The sequence below is a fragment of the Amphiprion ocellaris genome, chromosome 14, assembly GCF_022539595.1.
Source record: "Amphiprion ocellaris isolate individual 3 ecotype Okinawa chromosome 14, ASM2253959v1, whole genome shotgun sequence".
Taxonomy (NCBI): domain Eukaryota; kingdom Metazoa; phylum Chordata; class Actinopteri; family Pomacentridae; genus Amphiprion; species Amphiprion ocellaris.
Genome location: NC_072779.1, coordinates 31,274,061 through 31,291,059, shown reverse-complemented (window position 1 = coordinate 31,291,059; position 16,999 = coordinate 31,274,061). Strand labels below are relative to the sequence as shown.

The window sequence follows — 16,999 nt, the reverse complement described above, 5'->3', positions numbered from 1 at the left end:
GTGTTTTATATGAAGCGCAAAGCTACTATCTGCATAGATCAACGTGTTTTAGTGTCGAGGAATCAGTTATTCCCCATCTGTCACTTTAAAACATACACTATCGTTCAAAAGTTTGGGGTCACTTAGAAACGTCCTTATTTTTGGAAGAAAAGCAGGTTTTTTTCAATGAAGATAACATTAAATGAGTCAGAAATACATTCTAGACATTGTTAATGTGGTAAATGACTATTATAGCTGGAAACAGCTGATTTTTAATGGAATATCTCCATAGAGGTACAGAGGAACATTTCCAGCAACCATCACTCCTGTGTTCTAATGCTACATTGTGTTAGCTAATGGTGTTGAAAGGCTCATTGATGATTAGGAAACCCTTGTGCAGTTATGTTAGCACATGAATAAAAGTGTGAGTTTTCATGGAAAACATGGAATCGTCTGGGTGACCCCCAACTTTTGAACGGTAGTGTATTTTCCAGACTAATCAGAGTTATAGCTCAGATACCTTAACTACAAGAAAGTAGAGAAACAAATCAGATGATGTTTCGATGTCCAAATCGAAATCAAATCACACTAATTTCTCACATTAAATCAACAATAACCAACTAAAAATACAAAAAAAATTCTGTTTCCCGATAAGGAAGATTAAAAGCGACTTAATAAATAAAAATAGTGTAAATTCAGGTCAGTTCAGGTCGTTCCACTTTATTTCAGTTCACGTGGGAGCGTTAGTTTCACTGAACTTTAGTTCAGTTTTGAGGGTTGTGGGTGACTTTCTGTGACGTATAATAATAACGTTGGTGAGGGCAGGTACCTAACCTGAAGACTACAAGCCTGGAGACAAATAAATGACTTAAATCAATCAACAGCTGTCTGAGCAGCCTAAAGGTGGAATGACATAAATCCAGTTCTTCTCCTGGGATTAATTTTAAGTTCATCTATTCAGCAGCTTCCAAAACTACTTCGATTACCAGAAGTTGGAAAGCTCTTGTTAAAGCTGTCTGTTCTTCTTTTTTTTAATGTTTCTTTTGTTTCTGGTGTCTGTTTTATCATCTCACTTCCTCCTTACCTCTCCTATCAGGTAGAAGAAAAAAAAGGTCTGTCCTGTCAGTTTTCTTTTCCTTTCTGCTGCAGCGCATCTAATTCAGTATGAAATGAACTGTGTGTGTGCATGAGGCCACAAAAAACATAAATTGGTCTTTGTGAGTGGATCCTTTCTCATAAAAACACCGTTTAAAGAGTCTTGACTGTTTCAGATTCAGCTGGACTGAAAAATTGATGACCAAAGCTAAAATGTGCTAGAAAAAAAAGCAATGAATAATATAAACCCTGCTGATACTGCAAGTGTCTTTTCCACAACGTATCATGTTTGACTCTCTATGGTGTTATTTGTTGTCTCGTTCTAAAATCTGAATGGGACTTCAGACCTACTACATGAACCTCTGGGTTACTTTGACATCCCCACAATTCTCTGCTGCCACGAGCCTTACCTGGAAGAGCCTTGTGAAGATGTCAAACTCAAACACAGAGATGTAGTCGTTGCAGGTGAGGTCGATGGTGGATTTGAGGGCCATGGCCTCCAAACCTGAGCTGATGGGGTGAAACTCGTGGAGAGCCTGACGGAACGTCCTCCATGGCACGATGGTCCTGCAGGGGGGGAGTGGAACAGAGAAATACAGTTTCATTGGAAGAACCACGGTTTGAATACGTCTGTGGAGATTCTCAGTCATCCAGGTCGTAGGAGATTCAGTAGAAATCAAGTGGACTTCTCTGGTAGGTTCCTGAATATCATCTGAATATGGACACAATCCTGAAACCTAAAGCTCAAAGCTGCAAACTTCCAAAACTAGTTCTAACTAGAAAAGCACTCAGAGAGCGCAACACCCCGCCAAGGCTGTTCATTCCCCCATATGGCATTGTCAGGAATGCTGCATTTTTACTCCGCTAAGGAACACGGCAGAGTTATGTGACAATCGGCGTCACATAACTCTACACATGAATAACACATGCCTGTGCTCAGCACAAGGTCATTTTTTATTAAAGGTATCATCCATTGGAAAAGATAAAACTACTGAGTAGCCTTGGTGGAGTACTGCTCTCTGAGTGCTATTCTTGTTTTAGAAATGCAGCATTTGTTTATTAGTTATTGATGATCAGAAATCACAGCAACATAGAATGTGGCCTTTTAATATAGATGCATCCACAAACAAAATGACATTGTACTGAGCACAGGTGTGTGTTATTCATGTGTACGTTATGTACGGATACCGAATCACGTGACCTAAATATGTAGCGGGTGGCGGGAATTGATGGGACTCAGAAACATCCCCACAATTTAATCAGTTGTTCCTTGTATCATTTCTGATGGATAAGTCCCGATAAGTCCACAGCGGTCGATTAGTAGTAGGATCACAATCATGTGATCGTCAGCAGGCAGTGTTCACTTGTTGTCATAGTTACAGTGACGCCGTGCCACTATCTCACAATGATACAGAAATATTTAGCAAATCTGTGGATCCAGACTATAAGCTGCATCACTGCCAAAATCTAATCACTTGGTCCTTGTGTCATTTCTGACCTTCCCTGAAAAGTTCATCCAAATCTCTTAGTCTGTTTATGAGCAAGGTTGCGAACAGACAGACGGACAGACAGACAAACCAGCGGCGATCATCACATACTCTGCTGTAAACATATAAACATAAATATGCACCTGTGATTCCAAGTTTATTAAAAACATTTAAATTAATTTTGAAAAAAGGAAATTAATGTTCAGTAAGTAAATCCTGCTTCATCACTCACAGGAACGCCTGACTGTTGTTTCAAGGCAGAAACAAAGTGAGCTTTAATATTAGATTTCTCTGTAACTGACGTGAATCCATCAGCTGCTGCTCTCTGTAACGAAGAAAACCAACTTTTTACAGCCGAACTTCAAGGCAACAGAGTGAGAGCTTCATATTCAGATGGTTTCAGGTTCATCTATCACTTTAACACCAGTAGGGCTGCAACTAATGACTATTTTCATTTTAGATTAATGAGTTTTTCCTCAACTATTGTGTAATTTAGTTCATAAACAAAGACAACAAAACCACTGCAACTAGAAGCTATTTTATTAAGTCTTCTTTCCCTGTTTAATATTGAATAAAGTGGAAACTCACTTGTCCCCAAACGACCGTCTCCAAAACTCAGCTGCGTCGGCTTTGGTGATCCTGAAGTTGTCGCCCTGAAACAGGCCGTTGGGGAAGATGGCTTTTAGCTCGGCTAGCATGTGACTGAAGATCAAGGACAGCTTGGTGAGGTTTCGCCTGAGAAAGACGCCGGAAACAAAAGGAAACACGTTAGTTACAGATATCACCAGAGCGATACCATATTTGTTCACTTGTCAGAAAAATTACAGGATGTTTTTTAGCTCTTATGCACAGTGTGTTTTTCCCCTTTACACAAAAGAGGAAATCACATTTCTATTTATTCTTCTGAAAGCTTTTGGGTCATCGAGAACATCAGTGCAGAAAGATGTTATTCAGATTTGTTGAAATATCCAACTTTTATTGTTAATAATAGTGTAATTTAAATCTAAAAACATCTTCGGGAAGCAGGAACAGCAGTTGCACAGCTACTTTCCTTGATGTTCAGCTTTTTTAATTTAAAAAAAGTACCAGTTTCTCCTAGAATTTCTACTCTTCAAACACATTTTGGATGATTTCACACACATTTTCTCTCACATAAATGATCCTGTTTTATTTAGTTTAATTCAGTTTAAACTGAATGAACTCGGATTAGACTGAATCAACCGGATCAAACCAGATCCAGTTGGTCTGGATCCAACTGGCAGCATCTTTGTTTTTTTGTCTTAGATTTTCCATTTTAAGAATAGAAGAATAGAATAGAATATTCTTTATTGTCATTATACAATGTATAACGAGATTGCAGAGCTTCTCCTTTACAGTGCAAGGAAATCTTAAAGTAGTATTTAAGATTTGATCTTCAGACATCATGTGTGGCAACCTCATGGTGCATAGTGTGAAAAAATATTCAACTTTTTTATTGTTAATTATAGTGTATTTCAAACCAAAAAACGTGTTCAGGAAGTAGGAACAGCGGTTGCATAATTACTCTGCCTGATGTTAAGCTTTTTCTATTAAAAAAAACACCAGTTTCCCCTAGAATTTCTACTCTTCACACACATTTTCTCTCTCACATAATGTAAATATGTGAGGAAAGGTGCTTACATTTTCCTTTTTTTCCGATTTAAACTTCAGACATCAAGTGTGGCAAAATCTCTACATTTTCCATTTCTCTACCTACTGCTGCACCCATGCAAACATGGTGCTTAATGTGTGTAAAAACAGAAAAAATGTCCAACTTTTATTGTTAATAATAGTGTAATTTAAACCTAAAAACGTCTTCAGGAAGTAGGAACAGCAGTTGCATAATTACTGACGTTAAGCTTTTTAAAAAAGTGCCAGTTTCTCCTAGAATTTCTACTCCTCATACACATTTTGGACAATTTCACACACATAATGTACATACGTAAGGAAAAGCACCTATATTTTCCTTTTTTTTTTTTTAAAGACTTGAACTTCAGACATCATGTGTGGCAACCTCTACATTTTCCACTTTGCTACCTACTGCTGGAACCATGCAAACATGGTGCATAGTGTGGAAAAATATTCACTTTTTTTGGTAATAATAGTGTATTTCAAACCTAAAAACATCAACAGGAAGTAGGAACAGCAGTTGCATAACTACTCTCCCTAACATTAAGCTTTTTCTATTAAAAAAGTACCAGTTTCTCCTAGAATTTCTACTCTTCATACACATTTTGGACAATTTCACACACATTTTTGCTCACATAATGTATCTATTTAAAGGGAAAGCACTTATATTTTCGTATTTTCTTTAAGATTTGAACTGCAGACATCATGTGTGGCAACCTCTCTACATTTTCCGTTTTGCTACCTACTGCTGCAGCGACATATTTGGCGTTGGTATGTGCAGAGTATGTAATTTTCCTGAAACTGCGGCTCAATGGTTAAAGCAGCGACCTCCCAACTGTCGTTTTCTAACCTCACTGTCTATTTAAAGCTGAAACGGAGAGTTAATCTACAGGAAACAGCCATTTGGATAACAGATTAATTATTTTAGTCACTTTTTGAGGAAAAAGGCAATCATTTGCTGAAACTCTTAAAGGTGGAATCTGTGTGTTTAGAGAGAGAGTGTTGATATTTAGATAGATGGATTTAGTTGGTGTATTTAGATAAGTATAGGAACTGAAAAAGAGTGGTTTATTGTAGAAATCTCAAATCCTCCAACTACAAATGTATTTCCAGTGGACTGTAGGATGGGGAAAAGTCAATAGAGAAATGGATGTATTGCTGCAACTGACTTTTATTGTAATTACTGATTAATTAACTGATAATTTTCCTCATTAATTGATTAAAGTTACATTAAATACTGAAATATGGTTCAACCAACTTCCACACTCCAAAGACTTTAAAGTTTATAAGGATTAAACTTACAAAAGCAGAAATTTCTCACCTCTAAACAAAATGTTTTTTTGTCAAATTCAGAGAATATCTCCTTAAAGTCTGCCAGCTGTGTGGACTTTTGGTTAGCTCATAATCTGACAAATGCATTCCTAAAATTTTTCACCACAATACTAAAGAGCCACAACAACATTAAAAGTTTTTTGTGGCTCAGAACGGACCTTTTAAGGGTGACGATACTGTAATAAACATGACTGATCCGTCTACAGAAAAGACAATAAGTTTGTGTTACTTTAATCGACATAAATATGTGCATTTTCCTCTATTTCTGATTTTTTTGACAAACAACTAGATCAATTATGCTTGAGTACATAAAATCTCCAATGAACAAAAAAGGCTAAAACAAGTATTTTTTCTTTATTTTCAATTATGTGCTGGTGATTCTGGCTAAAATCTCTTTGAGGGGCACCAAAAATTCACCTGATTTTCATTACTGGTTAATCGATTGATAATTTTCCTCATTAACTGATTAAAGTTACAGTAATAAAAACAGAAATATAGTTCATCCATCTTTCACTGTGTGCAGCCAACACTCCAAAGACTTTAAAGTACACAAGGATTAAACTTTCCCACCTCTAAACGAAACCACAGCGCTTCTAATTTAAGACACTTTCAGTCAAATTCAGAGAATATCTCCTTAAAGTCTGCCAGCTGTGTGGACTTTTGGTTTAGCTCATAATCTGACGAATGCATTCCTAAAATTTTTCACCACAATACTAAAGAGCCACAACAACATTAAGGGTTTTTCATGGCTCAGAACGGACCTTTTAGGGGTGACAATACTGTAATAAACATGACTGATCCGTCTAAAGAAAAGACAATAAGTCTGTTACTTTATTTGACAAAAATATGTGCATTTTCCTTTTATTTCTGACTACTTGACTAACAAAAAGGCAGATTTATGATGGAGTAGATAATTCTCCAAATGAACAAAAACGGTTAAGACAAGTATTTTTAGTTTAATTTTGATGCTTTTCATTTATTTTGGCTAAAAGCTCTTTGTGGGGGCAACAAAAATTCACCTGAACATGAAGCATGTTGTGAAACTAAACCAAAATTATTTGAATTAATTTAAGCATACAGAGGAATCACAGCTGACTGCACAAACACCAATGGCATTTTAATGTTTCAGTTAACAGGAAAGTTCTCACTAAAGCCCCAAGGACTTATAAATCTGCTACCCGTGTTGTTGATGAGGGGCATCGATGGGGAAACGCCTGATAAAAATCACAATGCGTCAGAGGAAGGATGGACTTTCGCTTAGTAATGGCTTTCTCAGAAGCAGAGGAAGTAGACGTGATTGCGACATTTTAATCATGTCTTGATCTCACATTTCGGGCGATGTTGCTTCGGTGTATTTCTGGCAAATGTGAAAAGTTTGATTTTATCATAGCTGTGGATGAGATAAACTTCTTAGCAGTCTCAAATAAACTAGATGAAAGAAAGAATAAAAAAAAGAGTGCAGAGAAGTATTGCAGAGCTTAAAAGAGCTTTATAAAAGACGCACATTTACTAGCTGCTCAAAAATTACTGCAACTAAATAAAGTCATTCTGACATATTCTCTTAAATCTGTTTCTCATGACTTTAAAAGAGTAAAACCATCTGAAATCTCACTTTAGCTCCACTTAGACATGCCCTCATTTTAGTGAATGTGATTTCTGAAGGAGCTTCCTGGTAATTTTTTTGTGAAAGTCACAATAGACGTCTAACTAGGTCGGATCAAATAACATTTCTGATTCACTTTCAACACGGCACAAGTCAGAACTGCAGACTTGAAGCTGTATGAGGCGATTTGGGGAAGGTTTTATCCACATTTCAGCACCGAAACTGATCGAAAAACATCACAGAGGGCACACAGTTTGTGTATCAAAATCATAAAATACCTTTCTTGTCCAGTGTATCCTATAATTTCACATCTATTACAAACTGTTTTTTTTATTAAATAAAACTTGAACAAGTCAGATTAATGGGATTCACCAAAAATAAATGTAACTGAGGTTTAGTTTGCTGCGTCTTTCCTCTGGATTTACTAAAAACCTGCAGCATCAGGATCCACATTAGCGTCTCTGCAGAGAGATAGAGTTACAAGGATCGAAGCCCACAGAACAACAGAAGGAACTTCATCAATTACTTATGATTATCAATTATCTCTGACATGGAGACAGGATCGATCAGAATCTAATGGTAAATGGCATCAAAGTCTATATGGTGCACATAAATGGTGTCGTCCATTTGTACATTATTGTGCAGTATACTGAGGTAGGGGAGAGTGGGATAAGATGAGCCACCCCTTGTTTCTAGAAAGCCATGGAAGAAACTGGTTATGTGGCGAAATATTTTTGAAGAGGAATCCATTAAACTCTCCCAGTGAAGAGAAGGAGCACATTTTAGTTAACAAAACAGGTTTTTTGCTGCTCAAAGTCAATTGTTCATGTTTATTGTTTTATAAGTGTTGTATTAGCATTAGTGAGCTACAATGTGAGGCTAAAATGTTAGCATGAAGTTAGCTCTAAACTGCCTGGATGATTAGTTTTTGGTAAATAATGACATTACTGTAATTCTATGTCGTATTTTTACATTTTGCAACCAAAATGATTTTGATTTTGAGACCAGTGGAAGACGGACAATGCTTCAACTTCTCTTAAGGATTTCTAGAGAGCTGCAGGAGGAGGAAAGAATGCGAAGTCCATACGTCAGGTGGCAGATTAAGATCAACAGAATGACTTTAAAGAGATTCATGGACAAAAAAATTAATAAAATAAGCAACTATAACAGGGTTGAAGAGAACAGGATGTGCCCACCAGGTTTTGGATGAGCAAATGGAGACAGATCTTGCATTATATTGATGGCACAATTTACCCCAAGTTGAGACAAGAAAACACTGTACAGCAGGTCCACAATTTACGACGTCCTCGACCTCTGGCATTTCGTGGGTATGTCACCCTAAGTCTTGCTCCATCATTCCGACATAGGGTGTTTGTGATGTTAAAACAAAAGGTAAGGAATTGTTCTCTTTTGTTTCTTTTTTATTTTTACTGTACAGTGTTTTTATGTCCTAGATTATGATTTTACCGCTGTGTTACCGCAGGTGAGTGACATAGGTACATATTTGAGTTCTGACTTATGGCAAGAATGGCGTTACGTCGCGTTGTAGGAACAGAATTCCAACCTAAGTCGAGACCCCCTTGCATTTTAGAAAGCCATATTTGAAAAATTGCTTATTTTAGATCCAAACCAATTATTCCCAGGGATGCCCCACATCCTGAAGTATACGTACAGGTTTTATTTTTAGACATTACTGTCATGCCTCCAATGTAACGACACCTCAAGTAAAAACTGCCTCATTTCACCCCACTCTGCCCTACATGAGAGTTTAGATTATACACGACAGAGAGCCTCTGCTTCAGTCAGCAGCACCACTGCTAGTGAGGGTATTATCATGCACTCGTGATCTTGAGGGATTATTTTACTGGTAGGATGCCAAGACAAACAATGATTAGCTCTATATCTGTACCATCTGTCAGTTACCCAAACACCTCCCTGCTTCACAGCTCTTTATCGTGGCTGCATCCTGATACAACGGCGCGTTTCCTCCATGAGAATGAGCGACGTTTTGTTTACCTGGGCTGGGAATTCTCCTCATACATCCTCTCCTTGGCCTCCTTAAAAAGGCTCATGGTCTGCTTCGTCTTGTTGGTCAGGTTCTCGATGACCACCCGGAAATACTCGTTTTCCCCCAGTATCTCCATCTTGCCCTCGTATCTGGATAAAATGGTGCGTAGGTGCTGGTAGGTGTCCGGCAGCAGGTCCAGGATGTAGGGTGGACTGTTCTTCAGCGCCACCTTGGGATTCTGGCACAAACGCACCACCTGAAGAGGGGAAAAACAACGGCTCAGAGACGCTTAACATTCAAACAAAATGACAACGTGCCACGAAAACAAATGCGATTAAAACACTTGGGCCTGGCAGAGCTCCGGGCTGCAATGTTCACAATCAAATCATTAAATAAAACCGGTTTAATCCTCCTGGAGATTAAGAATGCTTCACAAATTTCATGACAGTCTGCCAGTTAGATTATGAGCTGTCTTGCGTGCAAGTTTGGATTTGGATTTTTTCCCGGTGACAGCACTAGAGGAAAGGTTAGGAGGTCGCTGGGAATCATTCCCTGAGCAGCATAAATATGACAAACTACCTGCGATTGGGACTGTTGTGTGGAGAATCCTTGATGTTTACCGACACACACTGTAAACACTTTCCTACTCGCCATCTGCAAACATCTATCTACTTGCATATCCATTGCATTGCTTGTTTCTTAGTGTCTTTTCCGTTTTTCTTCTCTGTCTTGCATGTTTGCACCCGGTCTGAGAGAATTTCAATCCCGTCTATGTCCTGTACATATGGCAGAATTGACAATAAAGTTGACTTGACACATCATTGCCCTTGAAAGTACCAACATATCATAGTTTGGACTGATATAACAAAGCTCTAAATCAAGTAAATTCTGAGATCTGAGAGCATGGACAGTGGTGGAGCTTTACAAGAGACAGTAAGGGTAATCATTTTACAGTTTGGCTTCTTGTCCTTACATAAATCCAGCTAACTTCAGTGTTTGTTTACAACCTGTGTGAACACCTGATCACACACCTTCTTTACCCAGTAGGTTTAGTTGTAATGATGTCAGAACTCAATAATTAACTTTACGAGCACAACATAAACTGGAATTATTATGTAACACATGGGCACACTACAGAGGCAAATGGCAAAATTATATTTTAATATATGTAGGGCAGCCCTATTCAATTAGCGGCCTGCGGGCCACATGCGGCACGAAAGCAACCCTCGAGTGGCCCAAACGCAACTGCTGAATGATTGGGACTTGGGTCCGAAAAAAACAGAAAAACATCTTTTAGTAACATTGACAAGTTCTTAGAAAAATTCCAACATTATTACAAACATTGAATGCAACACTTACCGTAACTTAGCAACTAACCCACATTGTGTTGTTGAGGCGCATTTGAAAAGTTAACATTAGCAGTTCTATAAAGGTGAAAATAGCAGCATGTCTTTCTCTACCCTGAAACGACAAGTCAGCGAGGAAAACCGTCAGTTTAATCCTGCGTGGACTGAAAAGTATTTATTTATTTACCACCAAGTCCGAACGCCAAACCGATAGGTTTACTCTGCAACGAGTGCGTTGCAGTACTGAAAGATTATAATGTCCGAAGACACCACATTGAAAAACATGCCGCATTTCGGACAAACTCTCCCAAGGGATCTCATGAGAGGGCAGCTAAAATTCAGAGTTTGACTGCGTCTTACAACCGGAGCTGTACTACAATGAAGCGGACCTGCACAGCTCAGGAAAGAGCCACAGCAGCTTCATGGCAAAGAAAAAGAGGCCGTTCACAGACTCAGAAACTGTGAAGGATTGCATGTCGGCTATCATGGATGAAGTTTTAACTGACGACAAAGTTAAGACATGATAAAAAAAAAAAAAACAGCCCTCGTTGCTCTCTGACAGTACTCTTCACTGCCTTCGGACTGCTTTGACATCTTATGAGCCAAACATCCGTGCCCTTGTTCAAAACAAGAGGTGTCATTTCTCTCACTAGAAAAATCAACAAGTGTTACACACACATCCACATAAGTTGAGATGTAATGCCTAATGTTAAGTGCAACAAAGCAGCGTGCTGTAGCAGGCACTAGATGTAGTTCCATGTATTTATGTGACTATTTTCTGTTCACTTATTATAAGTTTAATATTTAAGAAAGACATTTTGTTTTCACAGTTATTTCACTTAGTTGCACTTTATTATGCACTTTGATGTCAGCTTTTTCATTTCATTTCAAAGGGACGTTAACTGTGTCACTGTGCCCACTGTTTATTTTTTTGATTATATGCACTGAAGATGTGACTGTCTCAGATGAGACCAAATATGGACAGGGACAAACTCTGTTTTTTGTTGTTTCAAAAGAAGAAAAATACCTCAAGTTCTGAAAAGTTTCTGTTCAGCAAGTTACTTTTTTATGCACTTTCAGATGTGATCAAAACAAAGATGGTGTTTCTAATCTGCACTTTGTTTTTATGTTCATATGCACCTTAACATGTTCTTGTATTTACACATCAAAACTTGTTGAAGTTATGTGTTTGAAATGTAAAATTTAAAGAAGCAGTATTTCAGCACAGGTTTAGTTTAAGTACTGCTCTAATATTGTGTTTATGTATTTTTGGATGTGCCAATACGTTAATAAACATCCAGTGTGTTTGTTATCTTATCTATTTGTGTTTATTTTGAATGGTTAACTTTGCTCACTGTCTGCCAAAAATGTCCAGCCCAGCTTATGTCCTTAGTGTGAAAATTCAGCCCGAGTGAATTTTTATTTGAATAGCCCTGATGTAGGGCAATAACAGGACTAGTGGAGTGTCAGTGCAGTGACATACACTACCGTTCAAAAGTTTGAGGTCACTTAGAAATGTCCTTTTTTTGAAAGAAAAGCAGGCTTTTTTCAATGCAGATTACATTAAATGAATCAGAAATACAGTGTAGGCATAGTTAATGTGGTAAATGATTATTCTAGCTGGAAACAGCTGATTTTTAATGGAATATCTCCATAGAGGTACAGAGGAACATTTCCAGCAACCATCACTCCTGTGTTCTAATGCTACATTGTGTTAGCTAATGGTGTTGAAAGGCTAATAGATGATTAGAAAACCCTTGTGCAATTATGTTAGCACATGAATAAAAGTGTGAGTTTTCATGGAAAAGATGAAACTGTCTGAGTGACCCCAAACTTTTAATGGTAGTGTACATGGCGTACCAATATTTTATTGGCTATTAGACGAGTCAAAACAGGCAATAACTTTACCATGAGCTTTAAAACCTGCCAGGTTAGTTCAGTTAACTGAGCGGGACATTATTTCTGATATTAACATGCAAAGTCTTAACTGTGAGCTATTTGACTTGCATGCAGAGGGAGGATGAAACACTAAAGTATGTGGAAGTGCTTTTCTTCACACCTGCAACGAGTCAGACCTTCAAACGTCGATGTACGCTACCTGCCTTCCTTTGTTCTTCCTTTCATGACACCAGCTGTGCGCCTCATAAGCTCCGTTTTCTCATTAAACTAACTGATCTGTATTCATATTCTCATGTCTAATTTGATCATTTACCTGCCATACTTAAGTTTTTGTTGTTTCACTGCAAAAGTTTAACAACACAGAAGTAACAGAAGAGCTCTGCAGTTCACACATGAATGTCTCATCTATTAACGGGTTCCTCAACATTGCTTCAGCACATTTTACAGGTTCAACAAAGCACTGGAGGGGATGTTGAAATAAACAAGCTGCTCCACTTTAATGCAAAACAGCAAAAAAATAATAATATTGCAACAGTTGAGAAAGACGCGAGTCACAATTTCAGTGGGACTGTTCATTTTTGCGAAACAGAACACAGAAGATGTGGTTTTTGCTGCGGTCTGAACCAAAAAAATGTCTGGAGATCATGATTTATAGGTCGGGGCACCTCAGTAGCACCACAAGGCTTCATTTGAAACGATATTCTGCGAGACACTTTGTCATTATCAAAAAAAAAAAATGCTGCTTTGACAGTTTGGATATGGCGATTCTGATATTTTGATTGTGTTCAGGCCTAACTGCATACGATAAAACTGCTCACAAACACATTTAATAAGGATTTTTGTCATTTTTTTTAACCACAATATGCGCCAACACTGTTTTATCACTCAGCTCAGATGTGGATGACCCAAACAGAAAAAGTTTTAAATCCTAAATCAACAAAACAGATCAGTAGCGCGACGTGACATGAAGACACAAACTGCAGGTGTAAACGAAGCCACATCTTTGCAGGATGCACTGCACATGCATGTTGTTCTCTCTCTTATCTGATGCAGTTTCTCTTCTTTTTCTCCAGCCCCCCCTGAATTAATATCTTTGGAGCTCTTGTCTCACCATCTCTGCTTCCCTCTCTTATATTATATATATGTTCAGTTAAAGCGGACTGTAAAACATCGACTAAAGTAGAGGCCTTTCCCCCCCTATTCAACATATACACCTCTCCTGATCTAACACTAAATATAGGGTGTCCTCTCTGGGCCACTAATGTGACCTAATTCACCAGTAATTATCCCAGTTAGATAATGAAACAGGGACACTCTCTTGTACTCTAATTCTGGAGGTTGAATTTTCTCATTAGGACAGTTTTGGCAGCTTCTCAAGTCAAATCTATGCCAGAATACCTTTCTGTGAGGATATCTAACATGTTATATGGATCAGTAGTACTGTTGTTGGTATTATATTGTTTAAAAAAATGATTACATGTGTGTATGTGAAGGGTTTTAAAGCTTAATTGTGGTTTGTCCATAAATTTGGGAGGATACATTTTCTCATTACAACAATTTTGGCAGCTTCTCAAGTCAAAATTTATGTCAGAATACCTTCCTGTGAGGATGTCTAACGTGCTATATGGATCAGTAGTACTGTTGTTGGTATTATATTGCTTCTAAATGACCAAATGCATGTGTTTGTAAAGGGTTATACAATTTGGAAGTTAAATTTTCTCATTAGGACATTTCTGGCAACTTCTCAAGTCAAAATCTTTGTCAGAATACCTTTCTGTGAGGATGCTATTTGGATTAGTAGTACTATTGTTTGTATTATATTGCTTCTAAATTTGTGTGTGAAGGGTTTTAAAAGCTTAATTGTTGTTTGTGCATAAATTTTGGAGGCTAAATTGTCTCACTGAGACAATTTTGGCAGCTTCTCAAGTTACAATTTATGAAAGAATACCTTTCTGGACATCTATGGACGTCTAACATGCTATATGGATTAGTAGCAGTTTTGTTTGTATTATTTCTTAAAATGACCGTGTGTGTGTGTGTGTGTGTGTGTGTGTGTGTGTGTATGTGAAGGGTTCAAAAGCTTAATTGTGGTTTGTTCATAAATTTTGGAGGTTAAATTTTCTCATTAGGACAATTTTGGCAGCTTCTCAAGTCAAAATACCGTTCTGTGAGGATGTCTAATATACTATATGGGTTAGTGGAACTGTTGTTTCTATTTTATTGTTTATAAATGTGTGTGTGAGGGGTTTTAAAGCTTAGTTGTCCATAAATGAAAAAGAGGGAAGTGACAGTGACTGTTTTATGACGTAGAGATGACCAAAGTGGCTCAGTTCAGTATTTACAAGCTTTATAAAAAGGACATTTATCACCTTAATGACATTGTCAATACCTTGTCCATGAGTTTCCAGCATTTCTCCACCATTTTCTTATCGACCACTGCAGGTTGGTGCGGCTGCAGCGGCTGCTGGTGCGGCTGAAAGGCGTCCTTCATCAAGCCGATGAGACCGGCGCCCCTCCTCGGATTTCCGGCCATTAATTCGTCGGTGACCGGGGGTTAGCCCCGGGGGCTGGAGGTTGACAACCGGGGTATTATTCCTGGCACGTTTCTCAGCCAAAAAAATAGAGTTTTTCTGCGCCCTGTCCGTCGTCAACAGTGGCGATAATTTGCCATGCAGAGGCTGTCCACGGGGAGAACAAAAAGCAGCCTGTGTACACTGTACGACGCAGCTAGCTAACAAGCTACATCTGAAAAGCCTCTCAGTTCAACTCCGACGCCGAATACGAGCCCAGGACATGCTCGCTGTGCGGCCGGCGACGCTGTCAGAAAGCGGCCCGTCTCTCCCCGGCGACGACAAGTGAGATCCCCCCCGAGGAACGAGCCCGGCTGCGGTAAAAGTCCGCTGTTAATAAGCCACAGGGAGCGATCAACAAACGGGCTGAGCAGCACCTTCAAGCGGTTAGCGGCAGTTAGCACTTCCGGCCGGAGCCTTCAGAGTAACAGCACGAACAGGCCGCGAGATGTGTTGTAAAAATTAGAAAATAAGTGTCCAAGTCAGGGGGGTTACTGGCCTGAAAATAGCACTACCGCAGTGTAACACTATATTTAAATGTAAAACAGCATCCTGCATTATGTTGGACTAATTTTATGTTCATTTAACTTACAAATTTAAGTTAACTTCCTGCCTTCAAATTAATTAAATAATCTGAACCTGAGAAATCAAGTTAGAAAAGCTTGATTTCAGACTAATATTTAGTTAAATCAACTAGTCACACAGATTATGGTTACATACTGTACTTAGACAGAGATTCTTCTTCAATCAATTCCCTACAGTGTAATTTATGTTGTAATTTAACTTAACGACAATAAGTATTAAGGCCAAAACCCAACACTTTGTTCAATATGGATATTAACTTCATCTGCAACTAGCACTGCTGCAGTGGGAAAATGACTTTAATGGAAAATAACATCCTGCATTATGTTGAACTAATTTTATGTTCATTTAATTTAGGAATTTAAGTTAACTTCCTGCCTTAAAATGAGTTCAATCAGCTGAACCTGAGAAATTAAGTTCAATAAACTTAAGGTATTGAGTTGAATCAACTATTCACATAGACTATGGTTACATACTTAAAACCCTTTCAGAGTTTTGTATTCATTTTTATCACTTTTATTTATGCAGCATATTTTAAGCCATCCTTACAAAGTAAAGAGTTTAAATATTGAGGTTGAAACCCTTAAATGTAACTGATGGTGTAATTTTACTAGAGTCATTTAAAAATTAAGGATTAAAACCCGAGAAAAAAATTGCTAAAATACAGTTTTAAAATTAAGATAAGACCCTGTGGTATTGTTAATTATGGAGACCAGTATTACTTTTCAATTTTATTTATGTATTTCAGTAATGTATTGTACTTAAATTTTATTGCTCTTCTGTTGCATTTATTTTACTGTTATGTTCTATATGTTAATTCAGTTTTCTGAGCTGCGTCTGCAAAAGAATTTCCTTTGGGAGTAATAAAGATCTATATTATCTTTTCTCATCTTTCTCTGAACTAATTTAGATATTAAGGCTGAGATTCTACATTAATATTAAGTATGGGGACTTAATTTAAGGCTAAAATCAAACGCTATTATGGATTATGAAGATAAGCTGACTAATTTAAATATTAAGCCTATATCCTACAATACTGTTAATTATGGAGATTAAGCTGACTAATTTACATGTTAAGCCTAGGACCCTACAGGATTGTTAATCACAGAGATTAACTAAACTGATTTAAATATTGAGCCTTAAACCCCACAGTATAAATAAGCATGGAGAAAAACATCAGTATTTTAAATACAAAGGCTAAGACCCTTCAGTTTAGTTAGTTATAGAGATTAACCAAACTAATTTAAATATACAGACTAACACTCTACAGTAAAGTTAATGTTGTAGATTTACCAAATGAATTTATTGAGTTGGGTGAACTCTCAACTCATCATTTAAAGTCAAAACACCTCCCATTATAGGAATTTAAAATCCATCCATCCATCCATCCATTATCTATACACCGCTTAATCCTCACTAGGGTCATGGGGGGCTGGAGTCTATCCCAGCTG

General features: G+C 37.8%; 1 protein-coding gene across 2 annotated transcripts in view; it reads right to left on the bottom strand.

Annotated features, from left to right (window-relative positions):
- Positions 1-15,365, bottom strand: part of LOC111586006 (E3 ubiquitin-protein ligase CBL-like) — a 42,090-nt gene extending 26,725 nt beyond the window's left edge. For both annotated transcript variants that reach the window (XM_023295665.3, XM_023295666.3), the window contains exons 1-4: positions 14,786-15,365; positions 9,160-9,407; positions 3,150-3,296; positions 1,485-1,641 (exon numbers count right to left, since the gene is read on the bottom strand). In XM_023295665.3, coding sequence (XP_023151433.2) covers positions 1,485-1,641; positions 3,150-3,296; positions 9,160-9,407; positions 14,786-14,929 — 696 coding nt within the window. In that variant the 5' untranslated portion in view covers positions 14,930-15,365. The remainder of the gene's footprint in view (positions 1-1,484; positions 1,642-3,149; positions 3,297-9,159; positions 9,408-14,785) is intronic.
- Between the last annotated feature and the right edge of the window lie 1,634 nt (positions 15,366-16,999).